Source organism: Neltuma alba, unplaced genomic scaffold (assembly GCF_004799145.2).
Source record: "Neltuma alba isolate B1F8T4 unplaced genomic scaffold, ASM479914v2 tig00010920_pilon, whole genome shotgun sequence".
In the NCBI taxonomy this organism is placed as follows: Eukaryota; Viridiplantae; Streptophyta; class Magnoliopsida; order Fabales; family Fabaceae; genus Neltuma; species Neltuma alba.
In genome coordinates this window covers 145,350-166,963 of record NW_021635696.1, presented here as the reverse complement: position 1 = coordinate 166,963, position 21,614 = coordinate 145,350, and the positions used below count along the sequence as shown (strand labels likewise).

At 34.5% G+C, this 21,614-nt stretch overlaps 1 protein-coding gene and 1 pseudogene across 3 annotated transcripts; both read left to right on the top strand.

Moving 5' to 3' along the window:
• The first annotated feature begins 5 nt into the window (after nucleotides 1–5).
• LOC114759937 (methionine S-methyltransferase-like) lies at nucleotides 6–9,003 on the top strand (annotated as a pseudogene).
• A 2,933-nt stretch (nucleotides 9,004–11,936) lies between these two features.
• Nucleotides 11,937–20,602, top strand: LOC114759938 (DNA repair protein RAD4). 3 transcript variants are annotated; one of them, XM_028949180.1, is made up of 14 exons: nucleotides 11,993–12,056; nucleotides 12,791–12,868; nucleotides 12,965–13,086; nucleotides 13,217–13,504; nucleotides 13,604–13,696; nucleotides 16,093–16,185; nucleotides 16,304–16,405; nucleotides 16,825–16,874; nucleotides 17,723–18,481; nucleotides 18,573–18,816; nucleotides 18,907–19,101; nucleotides 19,205–19,357; nucleotides 19,516–19,725; nucleotides 20,085–20,471. In XM_028949180.1, the coding sequence occupies exons 4-14, from the start codon at nucleotides 13,304–13,306 to the stop codon at nucleotides 20,469–20,471; spliced, it is 2,487 nt and encodes an 828-aa protein (XP_028805013.1). In that variant the 5' UTR covers nucleotides 11,993–12,056; nucleotides 12,791–12,868; nucleotides 12,965–13,086; nucleotides 13,217–13,303. The 3 variants fall into 3 exon arrangements, with proteins under 3 accessions (XP_028805011.1, XP_028805012.1, XP_028805013.1); XM_028949178.1 differs by lacking the exon at nucleotides 12,791–12,868 and having other exon boundaries at nucleotides 11,937–12,056; nucleotides 13,211–13,504; nucleotides 20,085–20,602; XM_028949179.1 differs by lacking the exon at nucleotides 12,791–12,868 and having other exon boundaries at nucleotides 11,937–12,056.
• Nucleotides 20,603–21,614: the final 1,012 nt, after the last annotated feature.

Genomic DNA, 21,614 nt, shown 5'->3' with positions numbered 1-21,614 from the left:
TAGATGAAAAGGGCCAGCCTGTCTATGATGAGGAGAAGAAAACCTTGCTGGATAGGGTAGAGTTTCATGAATCTGATCTTCTGTCATATTGCAGAGAGCATGAAATTCACTTGAGAGAATTGTGGGCTGCATACCTCAGGTATTCCAAGAACCATCTTATATAGGACATTATCTGGGTTTTTATGGAGGATATAATTTTGTTATAGTATCCCTGTGCAAGTTTATCCAGGCCTCTCTTTTGGGGCCATGTGACTACGGGACTGTCAAGATTCTATGACCATGAGCTCCTTCTAAAGGCTTCCTTTGATATTTATGTAGGACACTGGAGTTGGAGTTCTCATATGGATACTATTAAGTGGATGCTTTTTGCTTGAGTTGAATTAAATGTTTGATTTTATGTTTTTCATTTTATATTCTGATTCTTTGAATGGTGCTGATTTGGAAATAATAACTTGATAATTTGATTAATGAAAGTTGCTATTCAGGTGCAGGTCCCTTCTTTCTTTTGTTTATGCCATGTAATTCATAGCTGTATCCTGTGGTTTCTTGTCCATTCTTTTGTTTATTATTTGGAGAATTATTGATTTTGGTGTTTGTTTTGTGCATTAAACTTTTGGCAAGTTCCTCACATTTTTTAGTAATAATATTGAGTCTTGTACTATTGAAAAAATTACTGCTATGAAAAGTACTTTCTAAGTAATCTCTATCAAGAAACAAAACAGTTTAGTTAGTTTCTGTTCTCTTTATCAATTTCTGTTAGCAAAAGCAGTCTGGTTATTGGAAAAACGCCAAACACCAGTGAAAGTCCCATGAAGTGAGTTTTTCCCTTTCCTTATCTTAAAATTAAAAGTTTTTTTTTTATTGTCACATCACTGTGGTCACATAATCCACAACTTATAAAGCCAAATAAACAAACCGCAAATTATATGATCTGTTCCCATAAAAAATGCTATGCTTTTATTATGCATGCCATATTTCTGGCTTCAGAGAAGCACAGTCTCAACTTTCGGCCTTATTCTCTTGACTTAGTTGATCTCAGAACCTTGGAGGAATTTGCTTCTCTAACAACCTTAGGAGTTAGGACTTGATGAATTTTGTTTATTCGGAGGTGTTTTGGGAAAAATCTCTTAATCTTTTTTCAAGATATTAATTATGCTTGTGGGGATTCATGCAGATTCTTAATCCCAACCCAGATGCAATGTCTAAGATTATTACTGAAAATGCAAGTGAGGAATTCCTTTATTCCTTGAGCAATTATTGTGCGCTTCAGGTAAGAAATTTCCTGTATTATTATTACTTTAATTTGGTGAATCCCTGGTATTGTTTTATTGGTTGTCTATAATGTATTTAGCTTTTATGTTTCGCTTCTTTAAATGCCAAATACGTAACTGTTAATCTTTGACATGCTTGTATAAAGTTTCATTAGCTCTACTTTTCTGATATTTTTCCAAAAGCTCATGGTTTTGTGTCCAGCTTAAATTTTACTGCTTAGTATTCTCATTCAATAATTTTCATTCCATATTCACCAAGTTTGAAAGATATCAACCTGTAGAAATATTTCTGATTAATATGCTGGCGAATTAATTATAACTGTACAGCACCATTCTCATTTTTTTTTAATCCATCTAGGGTTTTGTTGAGGATCAGTTTGGCTTAGGGTTAATTGCTAGGGCGGTTGAAGAGGGAATAGCAGTAATCAAACCAAATGGAATCATGATATTTAACATGGGAGGTCGCCCAGGTCAAGGTGTTTGCAAACGATTGTTTGAACGTCGGGGTTTCCGCGTCACAAAACTTTGGCAGACTAAAATTCTTCAGGCAAGCAAATATCTCCTTGACTTGATATCATTTATTCAGTGGAAGAGGCCTTATTATTGTGTTGGTACAGGCTGCAGACACAGATATTAGTGCCTTAGTTGAGATTGAGAAGAACAGTCCACACCGTTTTGAGTTCTTTATGGGACTTTCTGGTGATCAGTCAATTTGTGCAAGGACAGCATGGGCATATGGAAAGGCTGGTGGCAGCATTTCTCATGCTCTATCAGTTTACAGCTGTCAACTTCGTCACCCTAGTCAGGTGTGTACTTCACTAAAGCCTCTGAATTACAAAAAGCATATCTATTTTCCTTATATAGGAGGAAATTAAAGTGTGATGCATTCTTACACTGACAGGTTAAGGTTATTTTTGAATTTCTTAAAAATGGATTCAAAGAGATCAGCAGTTCTTTAGATTTGTCCTTTGATGATGATTCAGTTGCGGATGAGAAAATTCCTTTCCTTGCTTATCTTGCAAGAATCTTAAGAGAGAATTCGTATTTTCCTTATGAGCCACCATCTGGATCCAAAGGATTTCGCAGTCTTGTTGCAGGATTTATGAAAAAGTATCACCATGTTCCAGTGACTGCCAATGTAAGAGTGACATTGTGCTTCTTTCATTATTTAGCATGCTGCTTTCATTATTTAGCCATGCTGCAGAATACGCACATATGCATAACACATAAGATGATGTCTCATCAACTCTGTTCTATGCTATCATTCATTTCCTGGCTGCTACTATTTTTTGCCATGAATGTTTTTATTGGCATATTATGATGTAAATAAAAATGAGAATCCTATTAGGTGCCACTCTGTCCCTTTATCAGTCTTTTCTGATTCCATACTTTCACTTATATACTTGCCTTATATGGTGGCATTAATCATGCACGGATGATTATATGAAACACAGCAAGCAGGTTGCTGCTTTTCAGCTGATAAAAGCGTCAAATTGGAAGGATCTTCTTTTAAAGAAGTTAGAATTAGAATAGAATTCATGTGCTGTTTGATGTTTTTGTGCTATCTTGTAGTAGTTGAGTTGTGTTGGATAAGGCGAGCAAACAACTGTCATTAGAATTCACAGGAAACCAGCAAATTGGAAACGAAGACCAAGAGATGAGACCAAAGGTTTGAGAGTGTCCAATAAGGAGGTGGGCCTACCTATCTACCTCTGACCAACCCTTTTAGTGAAAACATGGGAATCGTTACAAATATTAGCTGGAAATAAGGACCAAATAAATTTGGAAAAAAACTAGGGAGTCGAATGCTATTACTCAAGCTGGACTTAATTTTTGGGAAATAGATTTGGAATGCTAGGAAAGCTAGTTATAAGCCGTGTATGGTAAATGTTTACTTCGCATCTTGGGGAGGAGTGTTCAAGATGACAAGAAAAAGTTGTGCAGCATAGAACATGTTATTAGAAATTTTGTAATATTTGTTTTTTGGTGGCTAGCACAAGTTCTTACTAGTACACTCACTCCTAAAGCTTTTTTTTTTTTTTTCCCTGGTTCTCATCTTTATCTATTAGTTTGTCAAGTTGTTAGATTTTTATCTTTACTTTCTAGTAACACTATTTCTGTCAGATGATTTAATTTTTATAGTATTCTAACTCTTCTATTCATTTTGTTCTAGAAGACTCTGTCTTGTTGGCTTGTATTCTCATGCGATGAAAATCTTATTATTAGATTATTACATATTAAATGGGTTAAAGTTTGTGGATATTCATAGGAATTAAAATTTGTACCTTCTTTGTCTCATGAGTGCAAATACTTCCTACTATGATGTATTGAAAATAAAATGTAAATTCTCTGCAGTCCTTTATACTGTTTTTGTTGATGGCATGTTACATTTTCCCCACTTGAGCTACCTGGCTCACGTTTGGAAAATGTCCTGTAGCACCTGATATTGACTTTTTCCTTGCAAATCTTTTTATAGAATGTGATCATCTGCCCTTCAAGGACTGTAGCAATTGAGAATGCTCTTCGCTTGTGCTCACCTCATCTTGCAATTGTTGATGAACACCTGACTCGACACCTGCCCAGGCAGTGGTTAACATCTTTGGCAGTTGAGGTATGCAGTTTCCATGACATGCTTTTTGGTGTTTCATGTTGTTCAAAGTGTCATAAGCAACTGCAACCATAACTTCTATTTTCTAGTAGCAGATTCCTTTAAGAACAGCTTCTTGCTTCATATAGCTGGGAGCCTGGCACATCTTTGTCCTTGAACTTTAAATTTCTGCAGGAATCGAATTGATTCAGACTGAATTCTTTTGCCACTTGCTGAAATCTCTTAGAACTTTTAAGGGTGAAAGTAAACCAGTTTGGATAGTTTATGTCATCAGAGCATAAGCAGCTCCAAAAAAAAAAAACTCTTTTGCATGGGAAAAATATATTTAGCTGCCTTATGATGCTAATGTGTTAGTTGCTGACCAAAATCTACAAGATACATCAGAAAGTGCTTTCAAGATTTTGAGCAGTGGAATAAAACTGCCAGACACTGAGAGTTGTGCATCACTTACTTTCCGTGGGAGGATGAGATTAGTGAGATCTAGCGCAACGATGATGAACTCCCTGTCATTCTGGGGTATCCTTACCCTATCATATCAGGATGATATTATTTCTCTGGCGGTTTTAAATAAGGGATTCTGTTGTAATATGGAGCTGTTGGATATAAAATCCATTTTCCTGGAAATTTACAAATTTACTAATATTTTGCAAAGCCGATGGGCTTCTGATATCACCAATTTACGAGAATTTTCTGTATGACCTGCTGCTTCTTTTGACAGAAGAGATGGGCTTATGAGTGGTTCTATATTATCAGAACCATTTAATCGGCATAAGCCAACTTCTTTTCTGCAATAAAATTTTTTGCTGATATTAATAGTGACTGGCTTGGCTGTATCATATCTTTCAATTTCTCCCTATTTATATTTTATGAACAAATATTTTCTATCCAGGTGAACAAGATGTTTAGTGTTAATGATATAATCTTAACAGCTGAGCAATAATCACCATATATTTTTAACATTCTTTTGCTTAGGAGAATATAGAGGTATTAGTTGCAACTGCCATATTGAGACTTTGAACATATGGAAATGTGTCTTTTGTTCCTTGCATTTATATTAATGGGATAAAAAAGGAATAAAGATGATGATGACCCTCTCTTTTGCTGACAGATATGGAGTCCTGATAAAGTTGTTTGTCATCGTGGAGACCTTCCCTCTTCATTTCGCCTGCATAGCTTCTCTTAGCATTTATTTAGTGATGTATCCATATCCATAGTTCTAGTTCTAAATATATAATTTCTCCAAAATTGGAAATTGCCAGTGGATTTTATCCCAAAAAAAGGAGTGCTAGTGGAAATAAATGATTGAATTTCTCTGTTTCATTTTGAAAACTCTGCATGTTAATCTGACTTAAATATGCTATTTTTCTTTTTCTTTTCAGAAGAATGCAGTATCTGGTGACTCCTCAGAGGATACTCTTACAGTAATTGAAGCTCCTAGGCAGTCGGACTTAATGATAGAACTGATAAAGAAGTTGAAGCCACAAGTGGTGGTGACTGGGATTGCTCTTTTTGAGGCAGTTACTAGTTCAGGTTTTGTTAACCTCTTGGAAGCAACACGGGAGATTGGATCTCGTCTCTTTATAGACATATCTGATCACTTTGAGCTATCCAGCCTCCCAGGATCTATTGGGGTCCTAAAATATCTAGCAGGAAATACTCTTCCTACTCATGCAGCAATTATATGTGGATTAGTGAAGAATAAGGTAAAGTTCTGTGTTGACTGCTTTGACTCAATCACCACATACAGGGCACATTCGATTTTTTTCCTCACAATTTCTTCTTGATGATTTGAACAACATATTGCAGGTTTATCCAGATTTAGAAGTAGCTTTTGTCATTTCTGAAGAAGAGTCTCTCTTCAGTGCCTTATCCAAAACTGTTGAACTACTTGAGGGCAATACTTCACGGATTAGTCAGTACTACTATGGTTGTATTTTTCATGAGCTTCTTGCTTTTCAGCTTGCAGACAGACATCCAGTTACTCAGGTTTGTCAGTCTTACTTCCTCTGAGTAATTGGGGAGTGTATTAGATGATTTGCATCCCCAGTAGCTTATAAATAATGAATGAGAAAGTCGTATTGGATATGAATAAGTTGAGTAAAGAGTAGTGTTATATTTTACCATGCATCAAATGGTATCAAAGCACAATTTGGCACCATATCAAGAATTCATGATGCCTACAAGGGATTTGAATGGACTTTAATGGATGTCATAAATGCGTGTCATAGATAGAGAAATGATAAAGAAGACGATGGCAACTGTGATTCAACCGTAATGAATATGAAGCCTTGGCATTTGAGGTGGGAGAACCAAGTCGCTTAAATACCCTATAAAGCATTCTATAATTTTTGATGTGGAACTTAGGCATATCCATTACTACCTTAGTCTCCTTCAATCTACCTTGTTATCTGAAGCAAACTAGAACAATCAACTTGGTATGGATGAATCAATTGACAAACTGATATTTTTTCCCATGCATAACCTAGTGTAATGGTCGGAACTAATTTATGGTCATTGATTCTTTTTTTGTTCCTGATGAGCCAGAGGCCTCCTGGAGTTCCGTGCCTTAACTGTTTCAAATTTGAACTCCTGGGCTGATTACAATCTGAAAAACGAAAATGTTATCTAGCCCATCTTGTTCAATTTCTTTATTGTTACCAACATCTGGGCAGTTAAACTCCTTAGATTAATTATCCCCATTGGAAGTTTGTTTCATTACCTAAATTTTGACTTAAATTTTGACTTATTTCTTCAGAGAAACAGTGAAAATGTCAAATCAGCAGCTACGATAGGATTTGCTGGCTCAACTATACCAGTGCTTAGTAATGCGGAGCTGTCCATCGATGGGGCGGAGAACGGGTCTCTAATCCACATGGATAGTGATCAAAGCTTCTTGTCTATTCCATCTTCTATCAAGGCTTCTATTTTTGAAAGTTTCGCAAGACAAAACATGACAGAATCAGAAACTAATGTCACCCCAAACATCAAACAATTTGTCAGTAGAAACTATGGTTTCCCAACAGATAACAACGCAGAAATTATATATGCTGAAAATTCAACGGCTCTTTTTAATAAATTGGTCCTTTGCTGCATCAAAGAAGGTGGCACCTTATGTTTTCCAACTGGATCAAATGGGAACTATGTTACGGCTGCCAAGTTTTTGCAAGCTAGCATAGTGACAATTCCCACCAATGTCAATGAAGGTTTCAAGCTCACAGGGAAGACACTTGCTGGAGTCCTTGAGACTGTGAAAAATCCATGGGTCTATATCTCTGGCCCAACAGTTAACCCAACTGGTTCACTTTATAGCAACGGTGAGGTGCAAGAAGTCTTAGGAACTTGTGCTAAATATGGGGCAAGAGTTGTAATTGACACTTCATTTTCGGGTTTGGAATATGACTATGAAGGCTGGGGTGGCTGGAATTTGCATCAGTGCTTGTCAGAGCTAAGTTCTTCATGCAAGCCATCATTTTGTGTTTCTCTTTTTGGAGGATTATCTCTGAAGATGCTCAATGGTGTCCTCAGATTTGGGTTTCTGATTCTAAACGAGCCAGTTTTAGTCGACGCATTTTATACCTTTCCAGGATTAAGCAGACCCCATAGTACTGTTAAATATGCCATAAAGAAGTTGCTGGGTCTCATGGAGCAGCAATCAGCAGACCTATATGATGTCACTATTGAGCACACGAGGGAATTGAGAAGTAGATACAAATGCTTGAAAGAGGTAATTTTTCATTTTTATTTAGAACTTTATTTGTTGAATTCTACCCGGCTGGTTTTTGTGGCCTAAATCTCAAAGATAAATTATAAACACGATTGCATGACTACAGCAAAATTTCTAAACGTTCCATGTCAGGTGCTTCATTAATTGAAGTAGCATGAACTTACGTTAAGCCATTTTGTTGAAATTAGATTTTTAAAATAATTTCTGTTTTGTGAAAGGGCAAGCAGCTAGTAAAATAATATATTCCTTATGTTGCTTGAACCTCCCGTTTGGCTTTCAAATTACATTATTGGAATGACCGCTCAGTGTAACTTCTTGCACATTTGAACTGGCAACAAAATGTTGTATGGTTATTCAGCCAAGTTTTTGTAGAGGAATCATGAAACTAATTATATATTCAGATGTTCACTTAAGAAATAATACTTCTTAAGACATGCGGCCCGGCTGGTTGCATTTATGCAGAGATTTTCTTTCCAATATACAAAAAATAAGATGCAATTTTTATTATACTCTTGTTACATTTCAGTTCATTTTTTGGATTCATTCCTATTCAGTGTACCAAACATTTCAAAAGCACATGCTTTTTAACTTCCAAATCATTTTGAATCTTAATCTGCCTATGATCTATAATTTCAAACTTATCTGTATTTGCCATGATTTTGATATATTCTTCATTTCTTTCTTACTGGCCATAGGCTCTTGAGAAATGTGAGTGGGATGTGCTTGATTCCTCAGCTGGTGTTTCTGTCGTGGCCAAGCCCTCGGCCTATCTCGACAAGATCATGAAGCTCAAGATTTCACCAGAAAGTGATGAGAGCCATGGAAATGCCACCACTGAAATCAAGATTGATGACTCAAATATTAGGACTGCCATTCTCAAAGCCACTGGTTTATGCATAAACAGTGGCTCCTGGACCGGAATTCCTGGTTACTGTCGGTTCAACATCGCGTTGGAAGAAAATGAGTTCAAGAAAGCATTAGAGTGCATCGCTAAATTCAAAGAACTTGTGCTGACCTGAAGTCTTCTAATGAAGATCAATAGTTTGAGGTTGAAGGTGACAATGAATGAATCAGTTTGATCCTCATTGCAGGTCCCGAACCTTGTGTTAGAGGTTCGTCCTTTATTCTTGTGATTCAGTGCAATGATCGTTGTGCTGTTGTTCTCTGGCTGTGGTGTTTCCTGTGAGCTCCGCTTATGACGAGGGATAATGAATATACTATATATATATATGTATATATGTATATATGTATAAGAGACTGTTTTATGCTGATCCTCTAGTAAATCTGTGTCACTGACTGATAATATTGATCATAATTTTATATTTGTGCTCAGGAAGATAATATTCAGTTCTTGTATGAATGGAAAAGAACATATTATACATGAGAACAGCTTTATATTAGCATAAGATTCTTTACTATATATACCACTTAGTGCGGTCATTTTATCACTCATAATTAAGAATAATTTATTTTTAATTAAGAAATTGCCATAACAATCATTCTTTCACTGATAATTAAGAAATTGAATCTCCGGACTATTCCCTACGATAAGAACGTATGTTTTTTCTTTTTTCTTTTTGTTCTTTTGTATTTATATTCTCTGATGTAAAAAGGTACTACTCGGTTGTGGACCCTTTATTTGTTGCTAAATAAGCCTAATTATTACCACTATCGATATATCTCCGAAGCTCGTAAACTTCCTCCTTTTAATATCTTCGATTGACTCGTACGCCATAGTTATGAGAAAATTGATGTCAAGACATGAGAGAGAAAGAAAAGATCGATTGATTTTTTGGGTGAATTGCTATGAAATCTTACTATAATTATTAAAAAATCTCAATGACAATAAACAGCTTGTAGTGATAAATTTTAGAATAATAAATGATAATAGGATTTAGTGGTAATTATCTTCTTTCCTTTTAAGTTTTCCACGAAAGTGAAGGACATGAGCTTTATATTGACAGCAAATTTTACAAGGTAAATGACAGTAACAGAGCAAGAAACAATATTTAATACGATCAGAGCAAGTTTTAAAACATCCTCTCTTGCTCAATTACTCCTCTCTCTTCAACAGGGTGCCAACGTGGCTGGTGACTTTTCCGGGCTAAAATTTCGTACAAAGTTTTTTTTTGAAAAATTTACAAGGGAAACAACAAAGACCCACAATGACAGCTCAACACATGTCGTGAAAATAGTTTTTCAGTCCAAATTGAATGGTCACCGAATTTGGTCAGTGGTTCAACCGGCAGGACCGTCTGGTCCAATTCGATATTTTTGATCATTGCCATTTGGTTGTGTTTTTTTTTGGGCTCTCAATTCTATATTTCATTGGTTTAATTTATAAGATAGTTTCTCTGTTGTTTTTCAAAAGATTTAAAGTTTTGAATTAGTCCAATCATTTTTATAAGATGCTATTTGGGTTATCTGCGCATTAAATATTACTTCCGGTCCTAATTATAAGAACCAGTTCACTAATTTGAAAAAATAAATAAAAGAATTCAAGTTAGTCATTTGTAATAAATAGGTGTTGTCTTTCCTAAAATATCTTTACTAATCAAATGTGTTAGCTAAAACTATAATTATTAGAATGATTATCTTAAAAAAATTAAGTAAATATGAGAGACAAAATGGATTGGAGTTTTATATTTAGAACCAACATAAAATCAAACCGGGTCTTATATTAAAGACCGGAGGTAGTGTATTTTTATCAGTTTTACCCCTTATTAATTGAATTATTTTTTACTGTACATTCTTTCTCATCTTTTTTTTTTTTCCATATTATTTCTCTCTCTTACTTATCCTCCTATAAATAAGGGCACATTTTAAAAATATATAATCTTTTACAAATTTTAAGATTTCTTAAATCGCATGATTCGGGATCTTTATTAAAAGGATCAAAGGGAGTAATTTTAAATTTTAACATGTTTTACTGAAATAAAAAAAATCTAAAACCTCGTCAGTTTTGTCTTAAAGTTTATTTTTTTAACTTTATTTAATATGCATATACACACGTTCCAGTGACATACTTCTCCCTTTCCTATATATTTGGGATAGAATTGATCTTTTTCATAAGTTATACTTTATACATGAAAATCGAATTCATTTTTTTTCTTTTCAATTTTATCCTTTTTTTTCCAACTCATTTTTAACCTAATTTTAGTGCATGTCATTGTACTCGGTCTGATTCTTATTATAAGTTTTAAATAACCAATTCCTAAATAACAAACAATTAGTTAAAATCAGTTAAAAATAATAAAGAGGTTAGAAATATAGTTTTGTTTCAAAATATACAATTATAATAAGTGTGAAAAAGGATAAAAGAAAATATGTGGAGAAATATAATAAGAGATAAATAATTAAAGACAACATTAAAAAATGTATTAAATGTTAAGACAAATTTAAATTGAAACTTATAAAATGAACTATAATTTTTTTCAAATTTGAAACTTATAAATAGGACCGAAGGGAGTATTAATTATCACATATTGATCAAAAATTAAATTTTATTCTCTCTTGTTTGGTAGCCTCTTTTGCATCTCTTTTTCTTCACATATTTTCTTTTATATATTTTTTTCACTCATTTTCTCCTTCACTTATCCTATTCATAAATAAGGACTATTCATAAATAAGGACATATTTAAAAAATATATATTTTTACACATTTATTGTTTTTAATTAATTTTAACTAACTATCTGTGCAATTTGGTTATTCATATCTTATATATAACACTAGAGGCAGTGAAGTTTGCAAAATAATAAATTAAAAGTAAACTTGTATTCTCTTCGACCTTAATATAAGAGTTAATTAGAGATTTAATTTAGTTTTAAATATAATATCTTAATATATTTTGTCTATAATATTTATTCATTTTGTTTCCAGGTAATTCTTACAGTGATTATACATATTAAAAAATTTTCATCAATGGATAATATTAATGCACATGATTGATAAGGGCATTTTGGAAAAAAAATCTATTTATTACAAATAACTAATCTAAGTAATTTTCTTATTGTTGACAAATTTATTATATAACTCTTCTTTTAACCACCGAATGTAGTACATACATATACTAAATAGGAAATTGAATGAAATGATTGGCATTAAAGGTAAAAATATACTACATTCGGTCTTAATTATAAGATTTTATTTATAGTTTATAAATGAGGTTTTGTAATTAAGAGAGAAGCTAGTAGATGAGATCCCACCCAATTTCATTTTTCAAATTTTATTCTTATTCTGTTGCACCCAAAAACCCCTGAACGTGGCAAAAGTGCCCTTGGGGCTCTTTCCGTCTTTTTAATGCCTTTCCTTTCCCTATGGAAGAACCAACAGTTTTAGGCGCGACCAGTCTCACTTTTCATTCCCGCCTCTTCGAATCCTGAGAGATAGGCAAGACTGGAGTAATGCGAAGCAGAGGCAGTTCCAAGCGAAACAGACGTGCCTTAGCGTCAGGTAGTTACCTTGATGTTCTATCTTCTTTATTCTTTTTCCTGTATTTCTCAGAAATGCGAGAAAGAGAAAAATTGAACATGCTTTATCTAATATCGAAAGTGAACAGATATGGCTCCAATTAAATTGCGGAGGGATTATGCCATTTGAAACATTTAATCAACTTTTGAAAGAGGGAGTTCCTTCTTTTGGACTTTACGTCTTTCTTCTCTGCAACAAATGTCTCTTTCATCTGAAAATCCTCTTTAAATCCATAGAATGCAAGAGGCAGGAGTGTGTAGGGTGGTGCTGTTAGTTTGACCTTGATGTGTCAGCGGTGGAAAGTTTATCACTTTACTAATTATGCTTCTGTGGTTCTGTTTTTTAAGTGAATGTGTCCGGTTATGATTTCTGACGCCTTGGGCCGATTGAATTGAAGTTGAATATTTGAGTTTTGATGCCTCAAACTCAAGATGAGATTTTTTTTTTTTTAAATTTTTGGATTTGCCCCTGCTGAACATTTGTGGCATTGGAATAATAACCTGTAATTGGCTTAACATCAGTTTCTGCATTTGCTTGGGGAATTTAAAGCAAAAATACGATGTTCAAGTTTTTTCTAACTTAAAAGAGCTGCCTATAGTCTTAGACCTGTAATTTACATCCAGATAAATGAATTTATACATCCAATGTTAGTGACATGTTAAAGTATAGTTCACTTACATTGTTGTTGCTGTTGTTCAATCGTTGTTAAAATTAAGGAAAATGAAACGAGAGCTCCACATAACTTGGAAGGTGGAAGCCAATGTCAGCTGCCCTGTGACATTGGTCTGATAATAGTATGTTAATCTTTTCATGTTTGAGTTGGCCGTCCAAGAATAACGAGGCAGTGACATTATAGTATTTGTGTAACCAATGTTTATGCTGATTTCCAGGAGTGCTGGCTGAGACATCCCGGGAGGCTGGGGGCAAACTCACAAGCTGTGCCGATAAAGTTGGATCTTCTGTGAAAGAGACAGATGACAGTGATCTTCATTTAAATCATTCAGTTGGGGTGGTTAGTTCCACTAAATTGTCTTGTTGCTAATTTACAGCTTGTTCTGTGCGATGTTTTTTGGTTAGCTGTATAATTTACCTTCGTTGTAAATTCATTGAAATATGAGGTTCTGATTTTCTCATAGCCGCAGTCTGAGTCAGAAAGAAATGAATGTCAAGCCTTGGAACCAGTTCTTCCACCAAATACTTTAGAGACTGGACATTGTAGTAGAAATGTTATGAGAAATGCTTCTCTCAAAGAGAAATGTGATGATGTAAGTTTAGACAAAAGCCACTTGAACAACAAGGAAGAAATGGATGACTCAGATTGGGAAGAGGGTTCAATTGCAGCACATGATCATCCTATGACTATTGAATTGAATGTGACCCCTGATTTATCTACGCAGAAACAAATTCGCCGTGCTTCAGCCCAGGATAAGGTTCAATATCATCTTCTAGCAACAATCAGCTGTATACTTGGTGTTGATGTTATAATTAACTATGGCCAGTTGCTGAAGTTACTTTTGTGCATTCTTCAGGGCTTTGCTGAGCTTGTGCACAAGGTTCATTTGCTTTGTTTACTTTCTCGTGGAAGATTAATTGACAGAATCTGTGATGATCCTCTTATTCAGGTTAGTTCTTGGCCTCTCATTATGAATAAAAATACGTTATAGTCAATATCTAGAATGGACACCCGTAGTATGCACAGGATAGCATTGCTTCACTTGAGATAATTAAAATTATTTTGAGTATATTGTATAGAAAAGCCAAAACCATAAAAATTAAATTAAAATTAAATTAAATTAAATTAAATAAAATACAGACCAATAGACAACGAAGATTTATGGAAGAAATGTATATAATAAGGACAATGATTGATGTTACATAAATTTATTGTATCAAATTGGGAAACATCATTAATGGATAATTAAAATAATTACAATTTTTTGTTGATTGATAAATGAGATGATAATGTTGGATTTATAGACAACTAAATTTTACCTAAGCTGATGATACATAAATATAGCTTTGAACTATTGTGACGAAACTTGAGCAACAATTTTTTCATCTCTGGCTGTAGAGGAAACATTTTTTTTTTTTTATATGATATCAAATGATACACCAGTTAAATACATAAAGGAAAGAACTATATGGATATAAAAAGTTGCAAACAGACAAATATTACAAACATAAAGTAAAAAACCTTGTCTCTAATTCAAATCTACAGTTTAATCGGCCCAAAGAAATTGTTAAATCACATATATATTGGTTGTGGACTTGTGGATAACTTGTATGAAACATAATTGCATGAATTAATCCATAAAGGCCAATGCAATAATCAACTTTTCAGGAAAGTGTGGTTAACTATTCTGTTATTACTTATAACTTGAAATTTAACAAATATAAAATCTGTATAGTTCTGTCCATGGATTGCAATAACTGTTGAACTTTGTTAGTGACCAGACATGATAATTTGTGTCTATATATGTAACAATATTAAGAGCATTAAGGAAATATAACCATGTAAATTCAGATGACATCAATTATGTTCAAATGACGTCAATTATGAATTTTAAGTAATTTTTTGAGTGTGTATAATAAAGTATATTAAAAACAATATGTATTTTATTGAAAAAAAAGGTTAATATAATTTTGGTCCCTGAAATTTGTACCTATTTTGGTTTTGGTCCCTCAAATTTCAAAGCTGTAGTTTTAGTCCCTAGAATCTAGTTTATCTTAAAATGTTAGTCTTTGGAGATATAACAGTATTAAAATCTGCTGAGGTGTATAAACGGCGTTAAAGTAGTGATGTAAACTTACTTGATAGCACCTCCCTAGATCTTGTATGGATAATAGAGAGGAAAAAAAAGAACAGATTCTCAAAACACAGCTGTTTAGCCCCCTTTTTTTTCCCCTGTTGTTTGTTTGAGGAGTTGTTCACTGCCTTGTATTTTGGGAACTCATCCCCCTTTATAGAATTGTTTTCTACATTGTGTTTTGAGAACTTGTTCTTTTTTTCTTCTTCCTGTTATCCATACAAGATTTAGCTAGGTTCCTTTTGGTGAGTTATTTCATCACTTTAACTCCCTTTATGATACTTCGGTCGATTTTAACATTGCTTCACCTCCAAGAACTAACATTTTAAGATGGACTAAACTCTAGGGACTAAAACTACATATTTGAAATTTGAATGACCAAAACCAAAATAGGCCTAAACTTCAGGGATAAAAAATTATATTAACCCAAAAAACAATATGCAAAAAGGTATACAATATGAAACGCCTTGGTTGCTTTCAAAATAAGATATTATAAACGCCAAGTCATAGCTCTCCTTTCCTCTTTTCGTTCATTCACAAGGCCTTAGAGGTTTAGGACCCTGAATAGGCCTAACACCCTTCCTAATCTGTTATAAGTGGCCTGCTGCTGATAATGGGCTTAATTAGTTCTTTGAAAATATTTGTCCAATTAAAATCTTGGTTTGTCAAATAGCAACTAGATATAACTATATCTAATTTTTATTGTTTCAAAATTAGTTGTTGATGTAGGAATTTGCATAAAGTGCTCCTTTTGTTCGTATGAACGAGAGCTACTCTTCAATATTTTGGAGCAATGGTCCCTGATCTTAATTTACTTCCAACTTTTGGAGCTGGCATTCTAATATTTTATGTTTTAGGCGTTTATGAATCTATCCTCTTGCAATTAGTTTATGCCTTATTGAATCGAGTATGATGGGCCTAGTGGGCCCATCCATGTTCATACCAAAACCAGAGATGTTGCATCTTTTGCTAAGAGGAGGCGACAACAGAGTCATTAGCCTTCGTTTCCATTTCTCTCCTTTGTTTATTTCTTCTACATTAACCTACGAGATTAGTAATTTTCCCTATTTTGTTCCTTCTGTTTGAATGAGGAGGCTTGTAACTAAATTTCTAATCACTACTATTGGAAATAATACCAAGGTTACACGGCAGTCTTGCTCTATTTACTTGCCTAACGAATGTTAGTTTGTGGCATTTCTTTATCATGGCAGGCCTCATTGCTTTCTCTACTTCCTGCACACTTGCTTCAGCTATCAAATGTCACCAAGCTCACTTCAAAAGCTTTACATCCTTTAGTTGCATGGGTATGGTTTGATTAAGTAGCACACAATTTTATTCTGTTTCATTCGGGGACCATCTTGGACAGACTCGTGGCATTGCACTACTCATATCTTGTTTTGTTTTATTTGTTTGGAACTGCAGTTTCATAATAATTTTCGTGTTAGAAAGTTCACAAGTGCAGAAATGTCATTTCGTTCTGCTTTGGCAGCTGCTCTTGAAGCACGTGAGGGTAGTTTTGAGGAGGTAGAGCTCTTATCACATTATTAATGTAGATTTAAGATTGTGCTTCAGTAAGAGTTACATTCTTTTCCCCCTTTTTTTTTTTTTTTTTAAAATCAGAATAGCTACGTTCATTTCAACAAGATTATCCGAGTGCTGATCCATTATACTATGTTCTCATTTATGTTAGCATATATCTAAAACTTTTCAAGTGGCAGAAATATGTGGATCTCTTATTATTAATTCAATCTTGGTATGAAAGGATTCGATGTACCTGTTAATCTGCTTATAATCAGCCTGAACCAGTACTAAAATAATGTCACTCAAAAATGGTTTGTGTTATATGAAGCTTTTAGTTGATTGCTTTGTTCTATGAGAAGCTGCAGTAACAGGTTTTCCTCCTCCCCCCCCCCTCTTTTGCAATTGGCTCTTTTTTCATGCAGATTGCTGCATTATCAGTGGCCCTATTTAGAGCTTTGAATCTTACGACAAGGTATCCCATGTAAATCAAGTTTATATTTGTCTGGCTCTTTTTTTTTTTTTCCAAAATAAAAATCATATTGTTTCAAATAGACCAGTTACGTATTTAACTTGTTAGCCTTGATTTTAAAGATGAGTTTAAGACCCTTTTGAATGTAACAAAAGTTGAGGATACTGGCTCCCCTTTGAGGTTTGATAATAAAATCTCTATATGGAATTCTTTAGTGCAATGTTAAGCATGCTTCATAGATGTGATAATTCATGGTATCATGTTAATGTGTTCATTTCCTATTGTGGGAGTAATCTCTCAGACGAGTTTAACTTATTTACATCAAGAACTTTTATGTCCGTAAGCACCTTTAGGATCTCATTCTTATTACTTTTTACGAAAGGGAAATGAAATATATATCCTTGTGCATGTATAAAGTTGCCTGTAAGAGATGAGCCTAAATAATAAGTAACAATAGAACAGTTATTATGTTAACCTTGTTTTCAACTAATATGGAAAGAAGATGTGACCCTGTGGTTATCCATCTTAATGAAGTTCTGGACATTGATTTTGTGGAATGGATGGTCAAAATGAACATGTTAAAAATGTTTTGTGTGAAAGGGTACTTTGATTATGTTTAACGAATGTTGAATTTGTTTTCAAGATCTACTGATTGAACCTTCTATCTCTCTCTCTCCCCTCTCCTTCCCTCTTCTTACCCTGATTCTGAATTCTCGCTTTATTTATGCTAGTCTAAAGCCCAAGGGTCAAGTCACTTACATCTTAATCATAACTATCATAACTAACTAACTAACTAACTCCTCCTACCTTTTATATTTACATGACAATTTTCTTCTGAAGCAATATTTCAGGTTTGTCTCCATTTTGGATGTTGCCTCTCTTAAACCAGGTCAATCCGTTAGATCTGATGCAAGTGGATCTAGCAAGGGGATATTTAATGCTTCAACAGTGATGGTATCCAGGCCTGAAGAGGACTGTAGGCCCCCTAAAAATTTGTTTGCTTGCTATGTGAGGGAAAATTCCAGTGAAATTTCTCTTGGGCAATCATATGAAAGGAAGGAACGCCACTCTACAAGCCATGTGATAGAATCCAGGAATCCCGCTTTTGCTGATGAGTTGAATTGTAATTTGTCAAACTCACAAGATCCTGAGACAGAACATAATCACTCCGAATGTCTCTCCAACAAGACTGGTAAATCGAAGAGGAAAGGAGATCTTGAGTTTGAAATGCAGTTGGAAATGGCTCTTTCAGCTACAGCAATTAGGGATGAGGAGAACAAAAAGGAGTCATGTTCAAGAATCTTGAATACTAATTCAGAAAATTTTAACAGTGCATCAAAAAGAGTCAAAAGGATTATAAGTGATGAATCTTTAGCTTTCCCCAAGGAAATCTCTACAGCAGTTGGGCCAATGAAATTTGAATCTCCTCTGTATTGGGCAGAAGTATATTGCAATGGAGAGAATTTGACAGGAAAGTGGGTTCATATCGATGCTGTCAATTTGATTGTTGATGGAGAACACAAAGTTGAATCCATGGTTGCTGCATGTAAAACATCTTTGAGATATGTTCTTGCTTTTGCGGGGCAGGGAGCCAAAGATGTGACCCGCAGGTCTTGCATTCTCTCCATTAAATTAGTTCATTGTGATTATAAAATTGGCTCTGCAATCATTAACATTATAACAGTGGTATTGACATATCAGGTACTGTATGAAATGGCACAAGATTGCATCACAACGAGTTAGTTCAGTGTGGTGGGATTCAGTTTTGGCTCCACTGAGAGAGTTAGAATCTGAGGCCACTGGAGGAGGGGTTCATTTGGAAACAAACCAAGCTATGTCTGCAGAATCCAGCAAGAGTAATTCTTTTGTCCCTACTCGAAGCTCCCTTGAGGATGTTGAATTTCAGACTAGGGCATTAACTGAGCCTCTTCCTACTAATCAGCAGGTAGTTAAAAGTTTGCCTAAACGACAAGATAGATATGCAGGATGATAAATAACAAGAACTACTACATAAGATTCTTTCTTTCATGTGCAGGCTTACAGAAGTCACCCACTTTATGCAATAGAGAAATGGCTTACGAAGTATCAGGTTCTTCATCCAAAGGGCCCAATTCTTGGCTTTTGTTCAGGCCTCCCAGTTTACCCAAGGACTTGTGTGCAGACGATTAAGACAAAAGGGAGGTGGCTTCGGGAAGGGCTGCAAGTTAAAGCCAGCGAACATCCTGCAAAGGTCTGGTACGACCTATAGGGCTCAACAAAGTTTCCTTCATATAATATTTTTATTCCCTTTAATTTTCAAATAAATTTTAATAACTTTTCAACTTTCCATGCAGGTCCTTAAATCTTCTGTAAGACTTGACAAAGTACAAGATTCTGAAGCGGATTACTATGATTGCAGTGATTCTAAGGAAAATATTGAACTCTATGGGAAGTGGCAACTGGAACCTCTTAATCTGCCTCACGCCGTAAATGGGATAGTTCCTAAGGTCATTTCTGCTACTTACTATGAGTGCTGCTTAATGTAATTTGGGGAAAAAGCATGTGTTTGAAAGATGGTCTTTCTGCGGACGTATCCTCGTTGAAACATCTGCTATTTATACAATTACCTTCCACTGATTTCTGTATTTACTATTTTTCTATCTAGAATGAGCGTGGTCAGGTTGAAGTTTGGTCCGAGAAATGCCTTCCTCCAGGGACTGTGCACTTGAGGTTTCCAAAGGCATTTGCTGTTGCAAAGAAGCTAGAGATTGATTATGCGCCTGCCATGGTTGGTTTTGAATTTAAAAATGGTCGTTCGCATCCTGTCTTTGATGGTATTGTGGTATGTGCTGAATTCAAGGATGTCCTTCTAGAGGTACTTATTCTTCTGCTTTTATTTTATTTCCTTAAAGAAGATAAGAGAGGGGAGAGATTTTTTTTTTGTTTTTGGGGGGGGGGGGGAACTGTTGAGGGTGAAATGAAGGACAAATTTTGAATTGGTTAGCATCTCATGTGAATCATCGTCTCTTCATTGATAAAAGCCCTCTGCTTTGTGTGTATGATTGTTGCGCTCGAGGAGGCCGGCTAATTTATATTTTTCTCCATGCTTGGGAAACCCTTTGACCCTTCTTCAGAGTTGATTCTGAAAATGACTAAACTTGCCTCCAATAGAATTAAAGCTGTCCTTTGACACAGCCCTTATTGTAGTCTGATTGCCATTGCTCACTTGTCTAGGCACATGCTGAGGAGGAGGAAAGAAGACGGGCTGAAGAGAAGAAAAGGGATGAAACGAGAGCTCTTTCTCGATGGTACCAGCTTCTTTCTTCAATTGTGACTCGTCAGCGGTTAAATAATCGCTATAATAGCAGGTTTCCATCAGAGACATCAACTGATAACCGCCAAGCCAGAGACAATAAAGAAATGAAAGCCATGGTTAGTGGCAATTATGAGGAGAACAGTCCTGAATGTCATACTGCTTGTGCGGTTGAAGTTCCATCCAAGACAGAAGCAAGTGAGCATGAGCATGTGTTTCTGAAAGAGTGCGAGAGCTTTGATGAGGAAAGCTCCTTGCTTACTAAGCGATGCCAATGTGGATTTTCTGTCCAGGTAGAACAACTGTAGCAAATTTGTCATGAGAAGAACAAGAATTGCTTTTCAAGCCTTGTATCTCTGCACAGATTTTGGTGTAGTTCTGAGTTATGTTCTATTAGATTTTTCAATCAAAATATCAAATCAAAAACCAACGGCACTTGTCAAAAAAGAAAAAAGTCTCCCACAACGTAATAAACTGAGATTTGAATTCTTAATATGTGAGGTATCCACACTTAATAATTGACAATGAGTTGAGCATGATTACTTCTAATAAAAGAATACATGAGCTTAGGGGAAAAAAAATCAAATCAAATATGGAGATGAAATTTCTATAAATTCCTAATTATGTTACTACAAAAAAAAATATTCATAGGTTAGTATTTGCTTATATTCTATATGAAAATTTTATATAAATAAAGAAAAATGACAAAAAAAGAAGAGGCTAAAATTGTGATTTTAAGGAAGTAAACTCAAATTGAAATCTTAAAATTCAAGAAAAATAACAAAAATGTCTCTTTGTTATTATTATTATTTTTTAAAAGTTCAACTCTTCACTGGGGACTAGTTGGCCACCACTACAATAGTGGATGTCGGCAATGCTTTTTTTCATAGCAGAAGTTTTTTTTTTTTTTTGGGTCATGGGAAATCATATGGGGAAAGTGGTAGGTTGGGATTTGATACCACCGGATTGTTATTTGACCCAACAAAGGAAATGACCATTACACCACCAATGATTTCTTAATATTATAATGCAAAAAAGAAGTGCCCAAGTCTAAACATGTGAATTAATTAAAACTGATATTGTTAATATGTGAGATAACATATTAAAAATGTGAAATAAAAAAAAGTTTTTTTCCTTATACATAATATGTGATATAATATGTGAATAAATTAAAAATGATATTGTTAATCTCAAGTTTAAACTTGTCATTTTACAATAAAGACTTGTCATTCATAAATAAATAATTATATTTTTAGTTAATTCACATGTTATTTCGTGTTATGTATGGGAAAAAAAATATCTTATTAATCTCAGGTTTAGACTTATTATTTTTCAATCAAAACTTGTCATTTTTAAATAAATTGTTGTCACGAGCTGGAGTCAGAGTAAGGAAGTTGACTTGTATTTTTTTTTTGGGTATTATAATGTTAAGAAATCATTAGTGACCTAAT